Source organism: Hoplias malabaricus, chromosome 3 (assembly GCF_029633855.1).
Source record: "Hoplias malabaricus isolate fHopMal1 chromosome 3, fHopMal1.hap1, whole genome shotgun sequence".
In the NCBI taxonomy this organism is placed as follows: Eukaryota; Metazoa; Chordata; class Actinopteri; order Characiformes; family Erythrinidae; genus Hoplias; species Hoplias malabaricus.
The window spans coordinates 14,001,092-14,020,655 of NC_089802.1; the positions used below are offsets into that span (position 1 = coordinate 14,001,092).

Below are 19,564 nucleotides of genomic sequence, written 5' to 3' on the forward strand. Positions count from 1 at the left end.
TCACAATAGAGTGCTCGCTTTTAGTAGCTCTTATGTTTTGTGTTGAAAATATCTGAAGTCTCATTCTCACTTTAAATGAGTGGCACAGTTATGTATGGAGTGCTGAAGACAGCCTGAGCGCTCTGGATATTATTAGTGGCCTCTCTCTAGCCCTGGCCTATTTCATGCAGTTCATACAGCTCATGTTATGAAGCAGTAAACCTATTAGGTGCTGCAACTCCTGCTAGAGAAAACCTGTACCTCAGAGTAAGGGAGCCATCATTAGGAGTGGGAAGGATAACAATTGATCAGATTGATGACTAAAACCAGTGTTTTTTTCATAGATATTATCAGAAGTTAAAATTAACGTACAATTTTCAACAAGTGAACACAGTTCACTCTTAATGTAATGTGTGTGACATACTTTGGTCAAAATGGCACAAAGATTAAATCTCACAACATTGTTTCTCAGCCCAGTGTAAATGAACCAATTCCAAATTGCAGATTTTAGCAGCTGTTACTTTAAATGATAATGAGCCATTGTTCTTCACACCCCAAACATGCAGCAGCAAGACGCGAGGGACAGAACTTTTATTTTCACTACTTTTGCTTGCTTCTTTTATATCCCTGCTGTTGTAACGGGTTAATTGTGTCTCTGTGTTTTAATACAAACAGCTATGAATGAAGTTATTCAGATGAGGGAGGGAATTTTTAACGAGTTCCCAACAACTCTGAGAGGGGCAACCAAATCTAAACAGCTTGTTCAGCCATGGCCATGTTTTTTGACCTACAAACAAAAATAACTCCATGGTCTTATTTCAATATTTGTGGTTGGTAGGCACTTCAGATATCAAAATGTTTGTGTACAAGCACTGAAAAGCGAGTTTTTCCTAGTATGTCTCTTTTGAAAATGATGAGCAAATAGCCACATATTGGCCTAATTTTATTAAAAACCGAGATTTTTGACTGAAACCAGACATTAACGTATATTATTTGTTGTTTCCCCACTAATTGAATACAGTATGCAATAACAAGTTATGGAATCATACACTTGATATGATCTTATGCTTCTGTAGATATTCAGAAACATGACTAAAGCTGAATTTATGACTATAATCATAATTTAACCTGACCTGGGTAAGCACATTGCATGCCTTACCAATAGGAATCCATGCGCAAGATGACTAACGCTACATTAATGTATCTGTGTAACATGATTGAAAGTGTAGGTTGTTTTGGATAAAGATGTACCAAATACCAAAAATACCATTTTTGTTTCAATATTAGTGACAGCACTGATATTAAACACACAAACTGAGCTAGTAGATCACATACATGGAATATATACTTTGCTATTTCTAATTATTTCATAACAAAGATTACTAAAAGCAAACAAAAATATATCAAATGAATATCACCTGATTTTCACTGTGCATTTCTGACTACAAACTAATCAGAAATTCAGAAAGCAATTCTTAGCTCAATGTAGCATACTGCAGAAAGGACGACCCTTCTGAAATTTCACTGAATGACATCAATCACACCATACAACAGTTAACATGCTTGGTGCCATATTTTTTTGTTTCGAGTAACATATGTGTGTGTTTCAGTTTTGTGTGCATTGGCTCAGTGTTAAGCGCGAGAAGATGGCTTGCAGTAGGAGTGAATATACGCCTCTGATTTGGCTCACACTAATGATGCTACAGTATTATTAATGTTTATTCGTGAATATGCTCTTATGTTCTTAATCTGGAATAGAACCAAATATTTGAGTGAATCAGTCAAGTCCAGCTGCTTCTTGTTCAGTGTGAACATGCCCTTCACTTACAACAATGGAGATGCATGTGAGTAGAAGAATTAGAAGTTACAGTGTCCCTTCTGGGGCTGTATTCAAATCTAATTAAATCAAATTTGTTTGTATAGCACTTTTTACAACCGATGTTGTCACAAAGCAGCTTCACAGAATTCCAGTAAAGACAGAAGTTTTAACATGATATGTAAAAACACCCAGGTGAGCACGCAAGGGGTGACGAAGAAACCTTGGGAACCAAGGCTCACAAGGAGGGACCTATCCTCCTCTCTTCAATCTACTGATACAATCATAGTATAAAAAATAATGTAAGCAATGATGCCGATGATGATATTATTTTTACCTTTATAAATAGTAGAAGTAATAGTTAGTAATGTAGGGTGGGCAGCTAGTCCAAGGCAAGTGGCGGTAGCTAGAGCATGGGCAGCTGGTCTGAAGTGGGTAGCAGGAGAGCTTGACAGTCATCCAATCAACGTCCAGCCGGGCAGGTGGGCAGTCATCCACTCGGAAAAATGTAGAGGGATGGATTTAGTTTAGATCTGTTTGGGTGTAAAACAGAGAATGTGTACATTTCCAGAGTGTGGCTAATGACTCCAGCAGATCTGACTATAACAGCTTTAACTAAAAGGAGAGAACCAGAAGGACACACAGACACAGGAGCATCCTGAAACATTGACATCCCTCCGTTCCACTGTCCACAAACCTGAGTGATCGCGTGCAAGCAGCGGGACAACAGCACCAGCGTCTCAGTTTACTATAATTCCCTGTGTCCATAGACCCCCTGGATCTGCCGCCTTTATCTATGGGGGAGCATTAACGACCAAATGCAAAACTGAACAAATGAGCAAGTACTCTGTGATCTGAGTAATAGTGGTGACTCTTAATAGGATGTAAAAAATTGTCCTAGTTATGCGGCCTATGTGTTGATTGAATGATAAATACGGGTCAATTATGACGGCAAGATGTTTCAGTGCTGAACCAGGTATAACTGGAAAGTCAGCGAGATTTAAAATTAAATATGATCAGTTGTTTCTTGCCACTTTTAGACACAAAAGTAGGACCTCTGTTTTATTAATGTTTAGCAGGAGGAGGCCTTCCACGTCTTTTACACAGTCCTCTATTTTCTTTAAACTGTGTTTGTAACCAGGCTTGGCTGATATGTACAATATTCACTGTGGATGACTGGTGACATGCAGAAATACTCCAAAGAGGCTGAACTTGCAGTATTTTAATCAAACTGTTATGCAATGAGCTTAATACCTAAGGCCAGATGCATGGCTCACAGTCCAGTACATAATTAAGCTGTAAACACTAAATTGATAATGAAGAAATCTGATAGCATCTCCGTGTCACTTAAAAAGCATTAACTGCCTTAGTGTTTTTTTTTTCATTATTGCCGCAGTGATTGTTTTGATACAGACCAATCTATGGCCTGGACCCATATAGCAAATAGTTTAAATTATTTTGATGAAAGCATTTTATCATAATTTTCCTCCTTGGTTCAGCTGCCCTTGACCTACATTTGTACTTCTTTTTTCAAGGCTGAGAGCAGCTGTAGCAGTTCTCCAGGTCTCTAGGTTTGCTGGTGTCTCCCATGGCCTGATTTCTCTTTTGTAGTGTCTACCAGACATGAAGTAATGTTACAATGAAATATTGATGTTTATGTGTAACTTGTCTGGTGTCACAAGCCAGGGAAAGTGCATGTGCTGTCAGAGGAGATGAATCTTATATCTGACAAAGATGTATTTGTCACCTGTTTAAAACATGACTGTTTGATGCCGGATAGGTTTGGTAGAAGTGTATACAGTATGAATAGATCTAGGTTATAATTCTTTGGTTAAATGTTATTAGTGCATTATATTATTTTATATTTTATGATAATATATTACTAGTTTGTTCTTTCATTCGTTCATTGTCTGTAACTGCTTAACCAGTTTAGGGTCACGGTGGGTCCAGAGCCTACCCAGAATCACTAGATGCAAAAAAATTCTGAAATTTGTTATGAAGGACCTGCATTGACTTCTGGACGCAAATCTAGCCTGAAAGCAAAATGATTTTCATTTACAAGCAGTGAAACATGCCAGCAGTCCATGTCTGTCAATATAGTCTTTCAGCCAGAATCCTGATGATATTTCCCTGTAGATTGGATGCTTTTATACAGATGCAATTAATTTCTTTAACACTACTGTCTTTGGCACGCCCATATGCAAACCTTTTTGCCAATCATTAACATATGTTTCGCGACTCATTTTCCACACATCAAATGAGAGATCCACTGCACTGTGCCACCTCTTCTCAATCTATGAATACAGTCGCACAACCCAACGTTATTTATCCTGATTATCCTTGTTCAACGTTATTTGCAGGAGCCTGAAGTTACTGTCACTTTAAACACTAAGGGTGACTAATTCCTTGTCCGGGAAGATATATTCCTTCAAATCTGGAAAGTCAAATTAAATGTCCTGAAAAGCCAACTTTGGGCCACCTGCTGTAAAACATATATTATGCCTACATCCCAACTCCCAAATCCCAAAACGACTCTTTATAAATCACCCACTGAAAGCTTTTAAGGAACATCCTTTACTAAAAATGATATTCCTGCAAATATTTTTTTTCAGTTTACTGTTGATTTGTTCTAAACTTCTGCAGCTAGTATTAGCAGGGGCTAGTGAATTAATTTTACATGCAGTATTTGTGAAAGCTTCATATTTCTTGGCAGTGGCTATCCAATTTACATATTTCATGTGTTCACCCCTTCATTGTTTTCTGAGCTTGTTTGCCTGTCACATGTCTCCTTTGGGAATAGCGAGAACCGAGGCAGAGAGTTAGAGATGACTGCACGTTGATTTGAGTGTGATGATAGTGGAATCAGAGAGTCTTCAGTCTTTATGACTAAAATAGCTGCAGAAATAAGCTATGCACCCTTTTTGCTTGTTTCCCTTTTCATAATTTTGTCCATTTTAATTCAGGTGGCTCTGTTGCTGGGGAGATAATATTTCAGATTGGAATATGCAGTTGATTGGCTATGATTCCGTCCATGTGCTGGTTATACAACATTATATTTATGCCACAAAATGAAGCACGCTGATGGAAACAGACACACACATTTTCGACTCTTTAAAAATAATCGGGACGTTTGTATAAATAGTAAATCTAAAGTATAGTAAATGTTTTAAGTTAAAGTGCACTGGTGTAGTGCATCACAAACACAACCACAGAGCTAAAATCCTGACTGTTGCACCCACGCTTTGACGAGATGAAGTGCTGAATGGCTGAATTAGATCATTATAGAACCTGCTTCTCTCTGATAATGAGCTAAATGGAGTTTAATGAATGCACCATCAGTGAGCGCTTACTCATGCATTTTGCTGGTTATATGTTAGTGAAAATAAACAGCTTCATTATGGATGAGATATTTACTGTTGGTGAAATATGATTATAGTTATATAATGTTCATTATTTCTGCTGCTGACAGTTCTCACCCATGTCACTTGTGCTTTACTGTCCTCCAGCTTGCACCACTGCCAGCCTAACTCCCTTTAGATCAAGAGGAAGGAGTGAATCAGCAATGAGACAACACACACACACACACACACACACACACACACACACAGACATGCACCACATATGCAGTATGTGATCTGCTCTCTTACTCTGAAAGATACAGAATATGTACACTTTCAGGTTTGATTTTTGGAAATAAAATACATGTTGATAGAAAAAATAAGCCCCATATAACTGAAATGTTCATATTTTGATACAGTTCTGTGCACACGTCTCCACAGTTATTTCAGGAGAATTGATCTTGACAATACTGTAATCAATAGGTCACCTTGATAAGAAGATGCTGGAATCAGGAAGGATTTGGCCTTTTGACCATTAATTCACAGTCACAACCATGAAGCTGAAATGAATTAGCTTTACAACTAAACATGAATTAAACACAAAACAAACTTTAATTCTCTCTGCTCCTTGCTCCCTCCTCAGCTCTCTTTGGCCCTTTATACCTGCCAAAACCTACACAGGAATTAAGTTATATGGCTACACCCCCACCTCATTCACCTCTGTGCTGCTAGGGGCTTGGTGCCTGATTGAAGTTTATGGTGTCTCACAGTCTTGGACTTGTTACCTCACCAATGAGGTGGGGCACAGCCAGTGGTTACACTTTAGTGAGCCCATCTCTAGTGGAAGTCTGCAAGTCTTAGAAATTGTTGCCTGTTTGCAGTACATTGTTCTGTATACACACCTGTATCGGTTGCAGTTTTTTTCTTTTACCTTTACCACTAACATGGTCAGAAGCTCACATGTATGTTTGTTAAAGTTCTGAAGCAAAAGTGAAGTTTTATTTTTGAAGTATGAAAGCTTTTAGAACTCTTTATTTGATGCAGACTGTTTTTGATGATCTACCATATCCTGCATGGTCCTGTTTTCAGTTTTGGAAAAAATAATTTCTTCTTTTTTTCATTGGAAGAAGATGCATAAATTTCTTAATGTCACACTAGTATATTCTTCGGTTTGAGTGCCTTTTCTGTTTCATGTTGGAGCAAGGTCCATGGTGAAGCCTGAATTCATGAGTCAACAGTCAACAGTAACTAGTACACACACATATGCAAACAAAATATGACTAGAGCCCTTGATAGCTTTGTTGACTCTGTCTGTGCATTTTTAGGCCAGTGTGGCATTCAAAATGTATCTGGTGTGGGCAGTGCTTTGCTTATGGGGTTATGTTTTGCATGCAGAATATACCAGTGCTATTTTTAATGAGAACAACCTTTGTATGATAGTGATTTATGGTCAGGTTACGGTGTCCATTTGCTGTAAAAGGCAGTAATAGCCTTTTTATGTAAAAATGTTATAAAACATATTTAAAACCTTGAAATCCAGATATATTCATGTTGATTTGCTATACATATATTTGATTTTGCATATAAACATATGATTATGTAATTACCCTTGGACTCGAACTCCGCAGTCTGCGGGGTAAAAAGCATAACTTATATAATCAGCTTTATAATTCTTGAATGCCTGAATGCGTCTGTGAGCTCTGCATACCATTGGAAAGCGCAGATCCTACCGTTTCTAAAAAACGTTTCACAGCACATCACGGTGCTGTGAAGCCTCTGGGTGTAATCCAATGTGAAAAACCACCTAAAAAACAAGGCACTCCTTCAAAATCTATGTTTTATGTTGCTGTCATAAAGGATTCTAATCATATTCACTATAATCATAACTGAGGACTTTGCTCAGGAAAAGAACTACAGTGTTTACTTTCAGTTTTGTTTTGACTCTGATGACATCAACGCTGTCTCCTGTTGGAATAATATGAGTCATCAACAAAAATATATTCCTATTATTGATTTATAATTTTTCAGATTTTTGTAGGTTTCACATCAAATTATATTGCATTATATAACCAAATATAAACTAAAATGCTTAAATAATTCTTCATTGTGTGTATTCTAAATGAACCAGTATTATTTCATCATATTTTTAAAAGATTATAATAATAATAATAATAATAATAATAATAATAATAATAATAATAATAATAATTGTTATTATTATAAGCAGCTGAGAAAACTGCCAATGTACCAAAACAAGTTTTATTTGTTGGGAAATTGTCCATATTTGCTGAAAAAGCAATTCCTGAAAGTCTGGGCCTGCTATGACTGTGAAATCTTTATCAATCATACATCCCAGAGCTTAGAATATCAAGAAAAATAAATGCTACAAATTTATTTTGTTACAGTAATATGCCATGTAATAAATTAGCATCAAAAATGCTTATGTTTGACATATTTGTATATAGTACATATTTGAGTAGCCAAGGGTCTTTAGAAAGTTAAACAACATATTGAATATGGCTATGTCACATAATTACTGTTTAAATGCAACTGAAAGAGGCACTGAAAAAAAAAACGGAATAGCAAAATAGCTGTATAGATAGGGTCCATATGCAGATACATAATATATTTTTATACAATCTGTTTCAACAGATTTGCATATGTAGGTTTTATCTTTCTTTTAACATCAGAAAGCATGCTGTGGGCATAAAACTCACTGGCACTGAGTGTAGTGACCAGTGTCACGTGCAGCTGCCCCAGAGCATGCCATACCACTGAATGTTTTTTCTATAGACATCACATGCAGCAATGAATACATCTTAAAATATCACTCAATAGAAAATGTGTCTTCAAATGTTCAGACCAATGTTTAACCGTTCACCAACCTCCAACTCCATCAATTAGGTCAACTTTAAGGGAAGACAGGGACAAAAATCCTCACTCTTGTTAGAAAAAGAGATCATTCAGCCAAAATTATGATGTGGGACATATCTACAGTGGATATGAGCCACATATTCAAAAAAGAATTTACAGAAGTCTTTTACAGGATATTAGCCAAAATCTACCCATTTAGGAAGGAAATGTCTGGTGATTCGTTCTGCCATAGAATATCATTTTGCAGCTATAGAGATGGAAATATGTTGGTGAGGTACAATTATTGTTTGGTTCATCTGCATCAGAAAACAAATCATTTAATATAAAAATGTACCTCCAATCCAACATCACTCTGGGAGGGCTGTGAATATTTGTTTAAACACAGCTGCAACCACACTGGGACCTCAAGAGGGTTAAAATCCATCCATCCATCCATCCATTATCCACCGCTTATCCGGGTCCGGGTCGCGGGGGAAGCAGTCGGAGCAAAGAAACCCAGACCTCCCTCTCCCCAGCCACCGACTCTAGCTCCTCCGGGGGTATACCGAGGCGTTCCCAGGCCAGTCGAGACATATAGTCTCTCCAGCGTGTTCTTGGTCTGCCCTGGGGCCTCCTCCCCGTTGGACATGCCCGGAACACCTCTCCAGGAAGGCGTCCAGGAGGCATCCGAACCAGATGCCCGAACCATCTCAGCTGGCTCCTTTCGACGTGGAGGAGCAGCGGCTCCACTCCGAGTCTCTCCCGGATGTCCGAGCTCCTAACCCTGTCTCTAAGGGAGAGTCCAGACATCCTGCGGAGAAAACTCATTTCAGCCGCTTGTACCCGCGATCTCGTTCTTTCGGTCACTACCCAAAGCTCGTGACCATAGGTGAGGGTTGGGACGTAGATTGAACGGTAAATCGAGAGCTTTGCTTTTCTGCTCAGCTCTCTCTTCACCACAACGGACCGGTACAGAGCCCGCATTACTGCTGACGCTGCACCGATCCGCCTGTCAATCTCACGCTCCATCTTTCCCTCACTCGTGAACAAGACCCCGAGGTATTTAAACTCCTCCACTTGAGGCAGGATCTCACTTCCAACCTGGAGAGAGCACTCCACCCTTTTCCGGCTGAGTACCATGGACTCGGACTTGGAGGTGCTGATCCTCATCCCTACCGCTTCACACTCGGCTGCAAACTGGTCCAGCAAGAGCTGGAGGTCCCGGCTCGATGAAGCCAACAAGACCACATCATCTGCAAAAAGCAGACATGGAATCCTGAGACCACCAAACCGGACACCCTCCGCCACTTGGCTACGCCGAGAAATTCTGTCCATAAAAATTATGAACAGAACCGGTGACAACGGGCAGCCCTGACGGAGTCCAACTCTGACTGGAAACCAGTCAGATTTACTGCCAGCCATACGAACCAGACTCCTGCTCTGTTTGTACAGGGACTGGATAGCTCGTAACAAAGAGCCCAGTACCCCATACTCCCTGAGCACCCCCCACAGAATACCCCGAGGGACACGGTCGAATGCCTTCTCCAGATCCACAAAACACATGTAGACTGGTTGAGCAAACTCCCATGCACCCTCCAGGATCCTAGCGAGGGTAAAGAGCTGGTCCTGTGTTCCACGACCGGGGCGGAATCCGCATTGTTCCTCCTGGATCCGAGGTTCAACTATCAGTCGGACTCTCTTCTCCAGTACCCCCGCATAGACCTTACCGGGGAGGCTGAGGAGTGTGATCCCCCTATAGTTGGAACACACCCTCCGATCCCCCTTTTTGAAAAGGGGAACCACCACCCCAGTCTGCCAGTCCAGAGGCACTGCCCCCGATGTCCACGCGATGTTGCAAAGACGTGTCAACCAGGACAGCCCCACAACATCCAGAGCCTTGAGGAACCCGGGGTGAACCTCATCCACCCCCGGGGCCCTACCGCCAAGGAGTTTCCCTACCACCTTGGCCACTTCAGCCCCAGTGATAGACGAGCCCCCCCCGGGGTCCCCAAGCTCTGCTTCCTCTGCGGAAGACGTGCTGGTGGGATTGAGAAGATCCTCGAAGTATTCCTTCCACCGTCTGATGACGTCCCCAGTCGAGGTCAACAGTTCCCCACCCCCACCATATACAGTGTTGGTGGAAAACTGCTTTCCCCTCCTGAGTCGCCTGACGGTTTGCCAGAAACTTCTTGGAGCCGACCGAAAGTCATTTTCCATGTTCTCACCAAGCTCCTCCCACACCCGAGTTTTTGCCTCAGCGACTGCCGAGGCCGCAAGCCGCTTGGCTCCCCGGTACCTGTCGGCTGCCTCCGGAGTCCCCTGAGCCAACCAGGCTTGATAGGACTCTTTCTTCAGCTTGATAGCCCCCCTCACCCGGGGTGTCCACCACCGAGTGCGGGGATTGCCACCCCGACAGGCACCGACAACCTTGCAGCCACAGCTCCGTTCAGCCGCCTCAACAATGGAGGTCCGGAACATGGCCCACTCGGACTCAATGTCACCAGCCTCCCCCGGGATGCAGTCGAAGCTCTGCCGGATGTGGGAGTTGAAGATCTTTCTGACAGGTTCCTCTGCCAAACGTTCCCAGCAAACCCTCAGCACACGTTTGGGCCTGCCAGGTCTGTCCGGCATCCTCCCCCGCCATCTGATCCAACTCACCACAAGGTGGTGATCAGTTGACAGCTCAGCGCCTCTCTTCACCCGAGTGTCCAGAACATATGGCCGCAGGTCAGATGATACGACTATAAAGTCGATCATCGAAATGCGGCCTAGGGTGTCCTGATGCCAGGTGTACTTGTGGACACCCTTATGTTCGAACATGGTGTTCGTAATGGACAAACTGTGACGAGCACAGAAATCCAATAACTGAACACCACTCGGGTTCAGATCAGCGGGGCCGTTCCTCCCAATCACGCCCCTCCAGGTCTCACTGTCATTACCCACGTGAGCGTTGAAGTCCCCCAGCAGAACAATGGAGTCCCCAGAATGAGTGTTCTCCAGCACTCCCTCTAGGGTCCCCAAGAAGGCATGGTACTCTGAACTGCTGTTCGGTGCATAAGCACAAACAACAGTCAGAGCCCTTTCCCCAACCCGAAGGCGCAGGGAAATTACCCTCTCGTCCACTGGGGTAAACCCCAACGTACAGGCGCTAAGCTGGGGGGCTATGAGTAAGCCCACACCTGCCTTACGCCTCTCACCCTGGGCAACTCCAGAGTGAAAGAGCATCCAGCCCCTCTCAAGGAGATTGGTTCCAGAGCCCATACTGTGTGTCGAGGTGAGCCCAACTATATCTAGCCGGTACCTCTCAACCTCGCGCACCAGCTCAGGCTCTTTTCCCACCAGAGAGGTTACGTTCCATGTTCCAAAAGCCAGTTTCAGTAACCGAGGATCAGAACGTCAGGGCCACCGGCCCCGACCGCCACCCGATCCACAATGCACCAGACCCGGATTACTACCTCTCCCACAGGTGGTGGGCCCATGGGAGAGTGGACCCATGTATTTCCTTCGGGCTAAGCCCGGCCGGACCCCATAGGTGAAAGTCTGGCCACCAGGCGCTCGCCAAGGAGCCCCTCCCCCAGGCCTGGCTCCAGGGTAAGGCCCCGGTAACCCTGCTCCGGGCAAGGGAGGCTGTGTCCTCGTTGTTATCTTATTCATCCATGTCTTTATGGATCACTCTTTGTCTGGCCCATCACCTAGGACCAATTTGCCTTGGGAGACCCTACCAGGGGCTATTGCCCCCGACAACATAGCTCCTAGGCTCACGCAGGCACGCAAACCCCTCCACCACGTTAAGGTGGTGATCCAAGGAGGAGTAAAGAATATCCTTATTTTACAAAATATAGTGTAGTGTACCTACAGTTTGATGCAGTTGAAAAAACTCATTCAAGCCATTTTCAGCAAAGAAACCTTGAAAAATAATAGTACATTAACATTTTTTGAATGAGGTGAAAGGCATGTTGTTTTAGATTCAATGTTGAATCTACATCAAGTTTCATGTTTAAGTGTTACAAGGATTTAAGAATTGAAAATAACTTTGCTTTATGGTCCATTTTCACAATTGCTAAATTTGTGGTGCTGGAATGTAAATGTTACTGTGGATTTGTGTGTGTGTGTGTGTGTGTGTGTGTGTGTGTGTTTGTGTGCATGCTCCAGCACAAGTGGGTCCAAGGACTCTCCACGCGACTGCCCTGGGATGATTGCTCCTTGCGTCATCCCCAGCATAATCGTGTCTGTGCTGTTTTATATCAGAATCTCTTTCATTTATATTTATATCATGTTTTATTATATGAAAATAAAACATTACAGACACTGGCTTTGGTCACTAGGGCCTGAGGTCCTGAATATATATATATATATATATATATATATATATATATATATATATATTTTTTTTTTTAGGAATTATTTTTATTTATTTTGAAGGATCTTGTTGGATCGTGCTGCGTGTGTGTGTATGTGTTTGTGTGGGTAGTGAGCCTCTGTGCCCAGCAGCGTGACTTCTGTCCATTCTTCACACAACACACACACACACACATTCCATTGCCCCTTAGGTCTGTTCTGACCTTTTTTGATCCACAGTGGCAACTCTCCTAGATCTGACATGACTCATCCTCATTGGCTAACAGCATTTGAAGAGGCTAAGCAGAGTGCATGCTGGGAGCCAAATGGGGTGCGCAGTGGGGATCAGATGTCTTTTTTAGGTTTATACTCCACAGATCCACTGACATGTCTCCCTGTATACTCACTTTTTCTTTGCTGTTGTTGTGTTTTTACTGTATTTAAGGTGTCCGAACAGGTTAGCCTGCATAACATTGCATCTTACCTCTCCAGCCCACAGTATCTGTGGGCCATAGGGCCCCACGCAACCATGTGTACAATTCACAATTCTTTACAAACAGTTTTTGAGCATATACTCATCCAATATTTCTTTATAAATGTAGAGAGCACTTTGAACGTTTGTCCCTTTTGCTGCATCAACACCATTTTGTGAAGGCTTTAGTTTTTGATGTTTGTCGATTTCTGTGATGATCTGATGGAATCAAGTCGTAAGAACATCAGTGAAATCAAATGCTAATGCTGACTTCTTTGTTTTGTGTTAGAAATGCCAGTCCAATTCATCCAACTCATCCCAAAAGTAATGTGCACCATCACCCCAGAGAAGCAGCTTCTTAACTCTATGTCAAATTGGGGAGTGGGCGTGAGTGGGCTTTACAACCTCTAGCTCATACTTGGCACTGGATATGGTGGCCTTAGGCTATATGTGCAGTTCTTCCAGAGAAGATTATACTAACAGAAACTGCCTTGACCCACTGTTGTTTATTGTTTTTACTGTAATGAAGGATGGTGTGTGGTGAAGGCTGGGGGCTTTGGTTTTTGGTTGCTGATGAAGGAGGAGGTAAGTGTTTGAGGGGGGCAGTGATGATGGAAACAAAGTGTCAGTCACAGGGCATTTTGAGGTCATGCTGTTTGATATATGGCCTAGTAATGCCAACTCTCATCAGTATGGTCATCCCTCTCACAACATGGGGGAGGAGATATAAGTGCGTGTGTGTGTGTGCATTCAATGTGTGTCCATAATTTAAGGAAACAGTCTGTCTGAAGTGACCCTTGCTTTATGAATATTTTAAGGATTATGCCTGCAGAGCAAGCTGCTTTCAATCCTGGAAAAGACTATATGAAACCAATGGAAAAATGTCATGTCTTGGTTCAACTTTCCAAACACTTAGTCTGTTTGTTGCCCTTCTGGTCATTATGAAACACATTGTCTGTCTGGTTTTAATATGATGCTAAAATGTATATGTCCAAAAATGATGGGATGAATTCAAAAGTAGAAAAGTGTGTAATCAAGATGTTAAATATTTCCAGCAATTAACTGAGCAGTCAAGATTTTGAAAAAGCCAAACGCTACAAGCAAGTTTACTATGACATGCACAAAAAATAATGGTGGTAAAATAATATTCTGGTTCTGCTACATAAAGCATGAAAGGATTAAACTGAACATAATTATCATGCATGCACCAATTGAAAATTGCTTATCCACTGAGAAGACTTTTGCAATTATTCATTCTTTAAATCGTATAATCAGGTTTAATTGAACAGTCATAAAATTACCACTATGTAGACTAGCTACTAATCCTGCTACTTTACCAACTAACAATGAACAAATTTGCATTAAATGCTTATAAACAATATGGAATCTAGGCATTTTGTGTAAGTGCTGTGATGATATTATTTCTCTCTCTACTGTTTCAGCTGTGGTTCAGTGCCACTGGCAGTAATGAGTGTGGGATGGAAAGAGATAAAGGGAGAAAGTAGCAAAAAGATTTAAAGATGAGCATGAGTCAGCTTAATGCAGATTAGCCTTCTTCTCCTCCTCCCTCTGCATTAGGTCCCCTCTTCCTCCTCCTTCTGTTTATGCTTCTGGAGCTCTGCCTGGATATTATTTTTTATTCTTTGGAGAATCCATTTTATCCTCTTTCATTGATTTGTTGATTTCAATGTTTGATCAGCTGTGGCACAGATTGCAGTCTTTCATTCATCTCTGAGAAACTGTCCCCAGAGTTCTGACTATAGACCAATTGGATGCAAGTATGCCGTTGTGTTGTTGACACCATTTGGCCATGTGTGTCCTTCTTTTCTAACTGGGTCTCTGGCTGTTTGCAGGGCTTCTGGGATGTAACCGATTCCAAGGTTTGGCTGTAAACTACAGCACTCTGCTGCTGGAGGATGAGGCTGGGATGCTGTATGTTGGGGCCAGGGAGGCCTTGTATGCTCTGGACTCTGCTAATATTTCCATTACACATAACAACACTGCTGTGAGTTATAATTAGACCTACAATCCACTCTGATATTTTGTTTTCCACAGCTTTGTTATTGCTTGGCTAAGAAATGTGTGTTGTTGTTTTTTATTTATTTATTTATTTATTTTAAGATTGATTGGGCTGCATCTGCAGAGCAGAAGAGGCAGTGCTTAAGCAAAGGAAGAGACAATCAGGTATAACCTTGTTCTGTCTCTGGAGATCCTTCTCTAGTTAAGATCTCTTTATCACATCACCTGTACCTGACCCAACTCAGCGTGCTTTACAAGTGCTTGCTATTCATTCCTTTCATCCTGCTAAATGGTGTAAATGTATATGTATGAAAATGGTTTCAGAATGTCAGTGCACAAATAATAGGCTTTGTTTTAAGCTATCAGCTTAGTACTATGAAGTATATTCACTATAACCAAACATACGCAGCTTCCTGTTTTGTTTAAAAAAACAACTATAAGTTAGGGTTCGATTCTCCTCTTAGGTCTGAGGAGTTTAATGTGTTATTCCTGTGTCTGCCTGGCTTCCTCTGAGTGTTTCACATTTTTCCCACATTCCAAAAACACATGTTAGTAGGTGGATTGGCTGTGAATGTGTCCATAGACAAGGTGCGTGAATGGATAAGTGTATGTTGCCTGTGATGGATGTACTGGTACCCTGCCCAGGGTGTGTTCCCTTGTGCCAGATGATTCCAGTTGGACCTGTCTATAATCGTGGTGGGTCCGGAGCTTACCCAGAATCATTGGGCATAAGGCAGGAACACACCCTGGAGGGGGACGCCAGCTCTTCAGAGGGCAACACACCCTCACACATTCACTCACACCTATGGATACTTTTGAGTCACCAATCCACCTGCCAACATGTGTTTTTGGACCATGGGAGGAAACCGGAGCACCTGGAGGAAACCCACGCAGACACAGGGAGAACACACCCAACTTTTCACAAACAGAGCGAGACCCAGGTACCTGGAGCTGTGTGACTGTGACACTACCTGCTGCACCTGCATTTATTTTGTAGTTGTTCATTGCCACATGCCTGTTTTGAAATAAAGCTCCAAAAATACTTTGTGTTGTCACACAGAAAACCACCCATTCATGATGTTATATTGTCTAAGAACATTCAGCAGATTTACTTATATCAAAAGTAATGGGTCAGGAACAAAACCATCCTGTCTAACAAAGGAATGAAGTTGGAATGTTTTAGTGCACCGATAACATAAATGCAATACTTGGACCTCAAGATAAAATGTGATATATTTGTAAACACAACAGAAGCTTGATCGATGTTAGATAACTTTTTAGTAATGTTAGAATGGGTCTCTGTTGTGGCTCAAGGTTTAAAATCCAGTTTTAAATACACATTAATCTAGTGACACAGGAGCTAGCAAGCACACACAATTTTGCCTGAAGTGAAGTTATCTTCAAAATATGTAGCTCTGGATATTCTGTTTTATTTTATGTGAAACTATTATGTGAAATGAAAATGATGCAATGTTCTTGTCATTTTCTTACAGTAATTTCATGATAAGGAATACTTGTTATGCTGCTTGGATTTAAGACCTGCCAATTATAAATATTTTTTCACTGTATCAAGGTGTAATGAATGTTATCTATTGTGTCTGTATCTTTGTTCTGTCTTTACAACTCTGAAACTGTGGGCTAATTGTTTAATTATTGCCCTGCCACAGACAGAATGCTACAATTACGTGCGGCTCCTCAGTCGATATAACGAGACTCACCTCTACACCTGCGGGACTCACGCCTTCCGACCTCGCTGTGCTTACATAGTGAGACTTTCTGCTCATTAATCTCTGCTGATTCAAGTTAATGCGAATTCATATGTGATTAAGTTCTGTACAGTTCTAAAAATAACTGATGATGCTGTATTTTTCAGGAAGTGGAGCGCTTCAGCTTTGTGCGATTTGAGGAGGGCAAAGACAAGTGTCCCTATGACCCATCAAAGGGTTACACAGGTCTCATTGTAGGTAAGAGCTGTGTAGTGCTGGTGCTCAGAATCAATCAGATTAGATTGTTTGTAGTGTGCGTGTGCATGTGTGTCTTTGTGTGTGTGTGTGTGTCTTTGTGTGTGTGTGTGTCTTTGTGTGTGTGTGTGTCTTTGTGTGTGTGTGTGCTTTATGTGTGTGTGTGCTTTGTGTGTCTGTGTGTCTTTGTGTGTGTGTGTATGTATCCATAAAACTCAATAAATTGAGTTCCTAATAAATTTTATATAGTTAGTCACAGCCCACTTTCTTCATTTCTCTCAGCTCTCTCTGTCTGTCGTTCTCTCATTCTTTCTCTCACACTTTCCCTGTCTTCTGACTGAGACTCAAGCAATCTGTACAAAATTAACATGACATGTGTTATATGAATTACTAATGTGCAGAATCTGAAGAGGCAATGTATATGTTATATGAGGGAATGTCAGTTTTTTTTTCTTTTTGCCAGATGGAGAGATGTACTCTGCTTCTCAGTATGAGTTCCGCAGCTCCCCTGATATTCGGCGTAACTTCCCTTTCCCCAACCTGAGGACAGAGGAGGCTCCAACAAGGTGGCTTCTGGGTACGTATTGGCCTCCAATCAGTACATGTTCTGGTGCCTGTAAACATCTAAAATAGCACCCTGTAATATTTGTGCATGAGTGTATTTGCTCTGTTCTTATACAGGGGAAATACATCTGAATTATTGCTCATGTTAATCACTTATACAACACAGAGGCAGCAGATGAAAATTACATTAAAAGTAGTGGTTTACCCCTTGTCCAACAGCGTGGGACTATTCAAATTCTTTGAAAAAGTCCCTTGCACACTTAATGTGGTCTTCTCCTACCAGTGCAATAATGATTTTAAGACATCATTCTTTTGTTATTGTGTACGTGGCAGCTAAGCCCTTTGTGTTTTCTGCAGAGGCGGACTTTGTTGGCTCAGCGTTATTGAGAGAGAGCATCAACAGCTCCACTGGGGATGATGACAAACTTTACTTCTTCTTCACGGAGAGAAACACAGAGCAGAGCCCCTACTCCAGTCAGACCAAAGTGTCCAGAGTGGCTAGAGTCTGCAAGGTAAAAGCCCAACAATAATTCAAAGGCTGGATTTTCTGTCACATGAGAATTCTACCACATTTTTTAAATACTTTATGAAATAATAGATGTATTGATGTAAACAGTTGTAAACAGCCTTTTGTTACACTTATATAATGCCTTTCTAGACACTCAAGGATGATTTATAATCAGTACAATGTTATATGTAGTCTATTAGGCAACTTTGTCCTCAAATAAACCTTTTCTCTCGGTTAGTTCTATTTTATCATGAACAGTATTAAAAATCTGAACAGGCACATGGATTACTAGTCATTTTGAAAGTAGAATGACCAAGAAATGGCCAAGAGCCCATCATATAAACAAGACTGTAAACAAACTGAAGTTGATAAGCTTCTTTAAAATGATTCATTTCATATCAAATCACTTTGGATGCATTTGTTTACATTTCATCCGGTGAATTATGAGGAGAGACTTGTGGCTGTTGATTTGGGGGGGGGGGGGGGGGGCTCTGGACCCAGGATGAAGTGAATGCAGAATATTAATTCATTATTTAACTCATAAGCAAAGTAAGGCCACTTACAGGATATATGATAAACTGATCTCTGAGATTTTGTGTAAAATTGCTGGAATGTGCTTCAGTGTCCCATATTTAGTCCAGCTCAGTTGATGCTCCATTTGGTGTGACTGCGCAGATCTTAGCCCTGTTTTCCTGGGGGCTCTGCAGTGTACCACTGTTGCCAGGCAGGGTAGACTCCACCCCCAGTCACTAAGCACATGCACATTGCACCCCCTACTCTAGGATCTCATTAAGAATGCCTTCACTCACCAACTCAGACACAATGCCCAGAATCTGCGCCATCAATTGCTCTAAATCAGTAACCTCCTCAGAGCTCTGTTTTATTAATCTCCATTATTCAATCTCTCCATCATTCTGCTGCTGTAGACTTCACGTTATGTGGAAGCAGGTCAGGTCCCAATATGGCTGCTTTGGCGGGAGAGGAGCTCAGAGAAGCTCCAGAACAAAGTAGGCCACAATATGGGAGCAATCACACACACACACACACACACACACACACACACACAAACACACACATGCACATGTAGGCACAAAACATTTCTCACATAGGACCCAGTTACATGGAATTTACATTTGCAGAAGGTGACTCGAAAGTTTCCCAGATGAAATATAGCACTTCATTTTGCATAAACCTGCCCATGAATACCACTAAAACTACCTACCATCCCTTACCGCGATTATAAAACAATACCTTTGAAAGAAAAATCATCATAAATTCAGCCAATATATCTTTTACTTTTTATGCTGAGATGAGTGAATTTATTTGTAGATATGTCAATATGTTTATGTTAATTTATCAGGGGAAAATGTCTTATTCCATTGACAGATTATTTTTGCTTGTTTCAAGCATCATTTCTTGAAATAATGTAAAGTCAAGTGGCTTTATTTAAATATAAACAAATTTAAAAATTCAAATCAAAATGCATTTGTATACCTCTGTTTACAAAACATGCCGCAAACAGCTTTACAGAGTTAGTAATAAGAACAAGAGATAACGTTGTGAATCAGAAAGCCCACAAACAAACTAAAACCTGGACTTGTCTAACCACAGAACACATTTCCATGATGTTTCAGTCCAACCCATCACTACTTCTGTGCAAATTAATATATGGTGGATAGACTATGTTAATGATCTGACAATGGAATAAGACCATTT

At 41.4% G+C, this 19,564-nt stretch overlaps 1 protein-coding gene across 1 annotated transcript in view; it reads left to right on the top strand.

Moving 5' to 3' along the window:
• Positions 1 to 19,564, top strand: part of sema4gb (sema domain, immunoglobulin domain (Ig), transmembrane domain (TM) and short cytoplasmic domain, (semaphorin) 4Gb) — a 42,810-nt gene that overhangs the window by 8,022 nt on the left and 15,224 nt on the right. The window contains exons 3-8 of the mRNA XM_066664873.1: positions 14,650 to 14,801; positions 14,918 to 14,980; positions 16,483 to 16,581; positions 16,689 to 16,779; positions 17,240 to 17,353; positions 17,698 to 17,852. Coding sequence (XP_066520970.1) covers positions 14,650 to 14,801; positions 14,918 to 14,980; positions 16,483 to 16,581; positions 16,689 to 16,779; positions 17,240 to 17,353; positions 17,698 to 17,852 — 674 coding nt within the window. The remainder of the gene's footprint in view (positions 1 to 14,649; positions 14,802 to 14,917; positions 14,981 to 16,482; positions 16,582 to 16,688; positions 16,780 to 17,239; positions 17,354 to 17,697; positions 17,853 to 19,564) is intronic.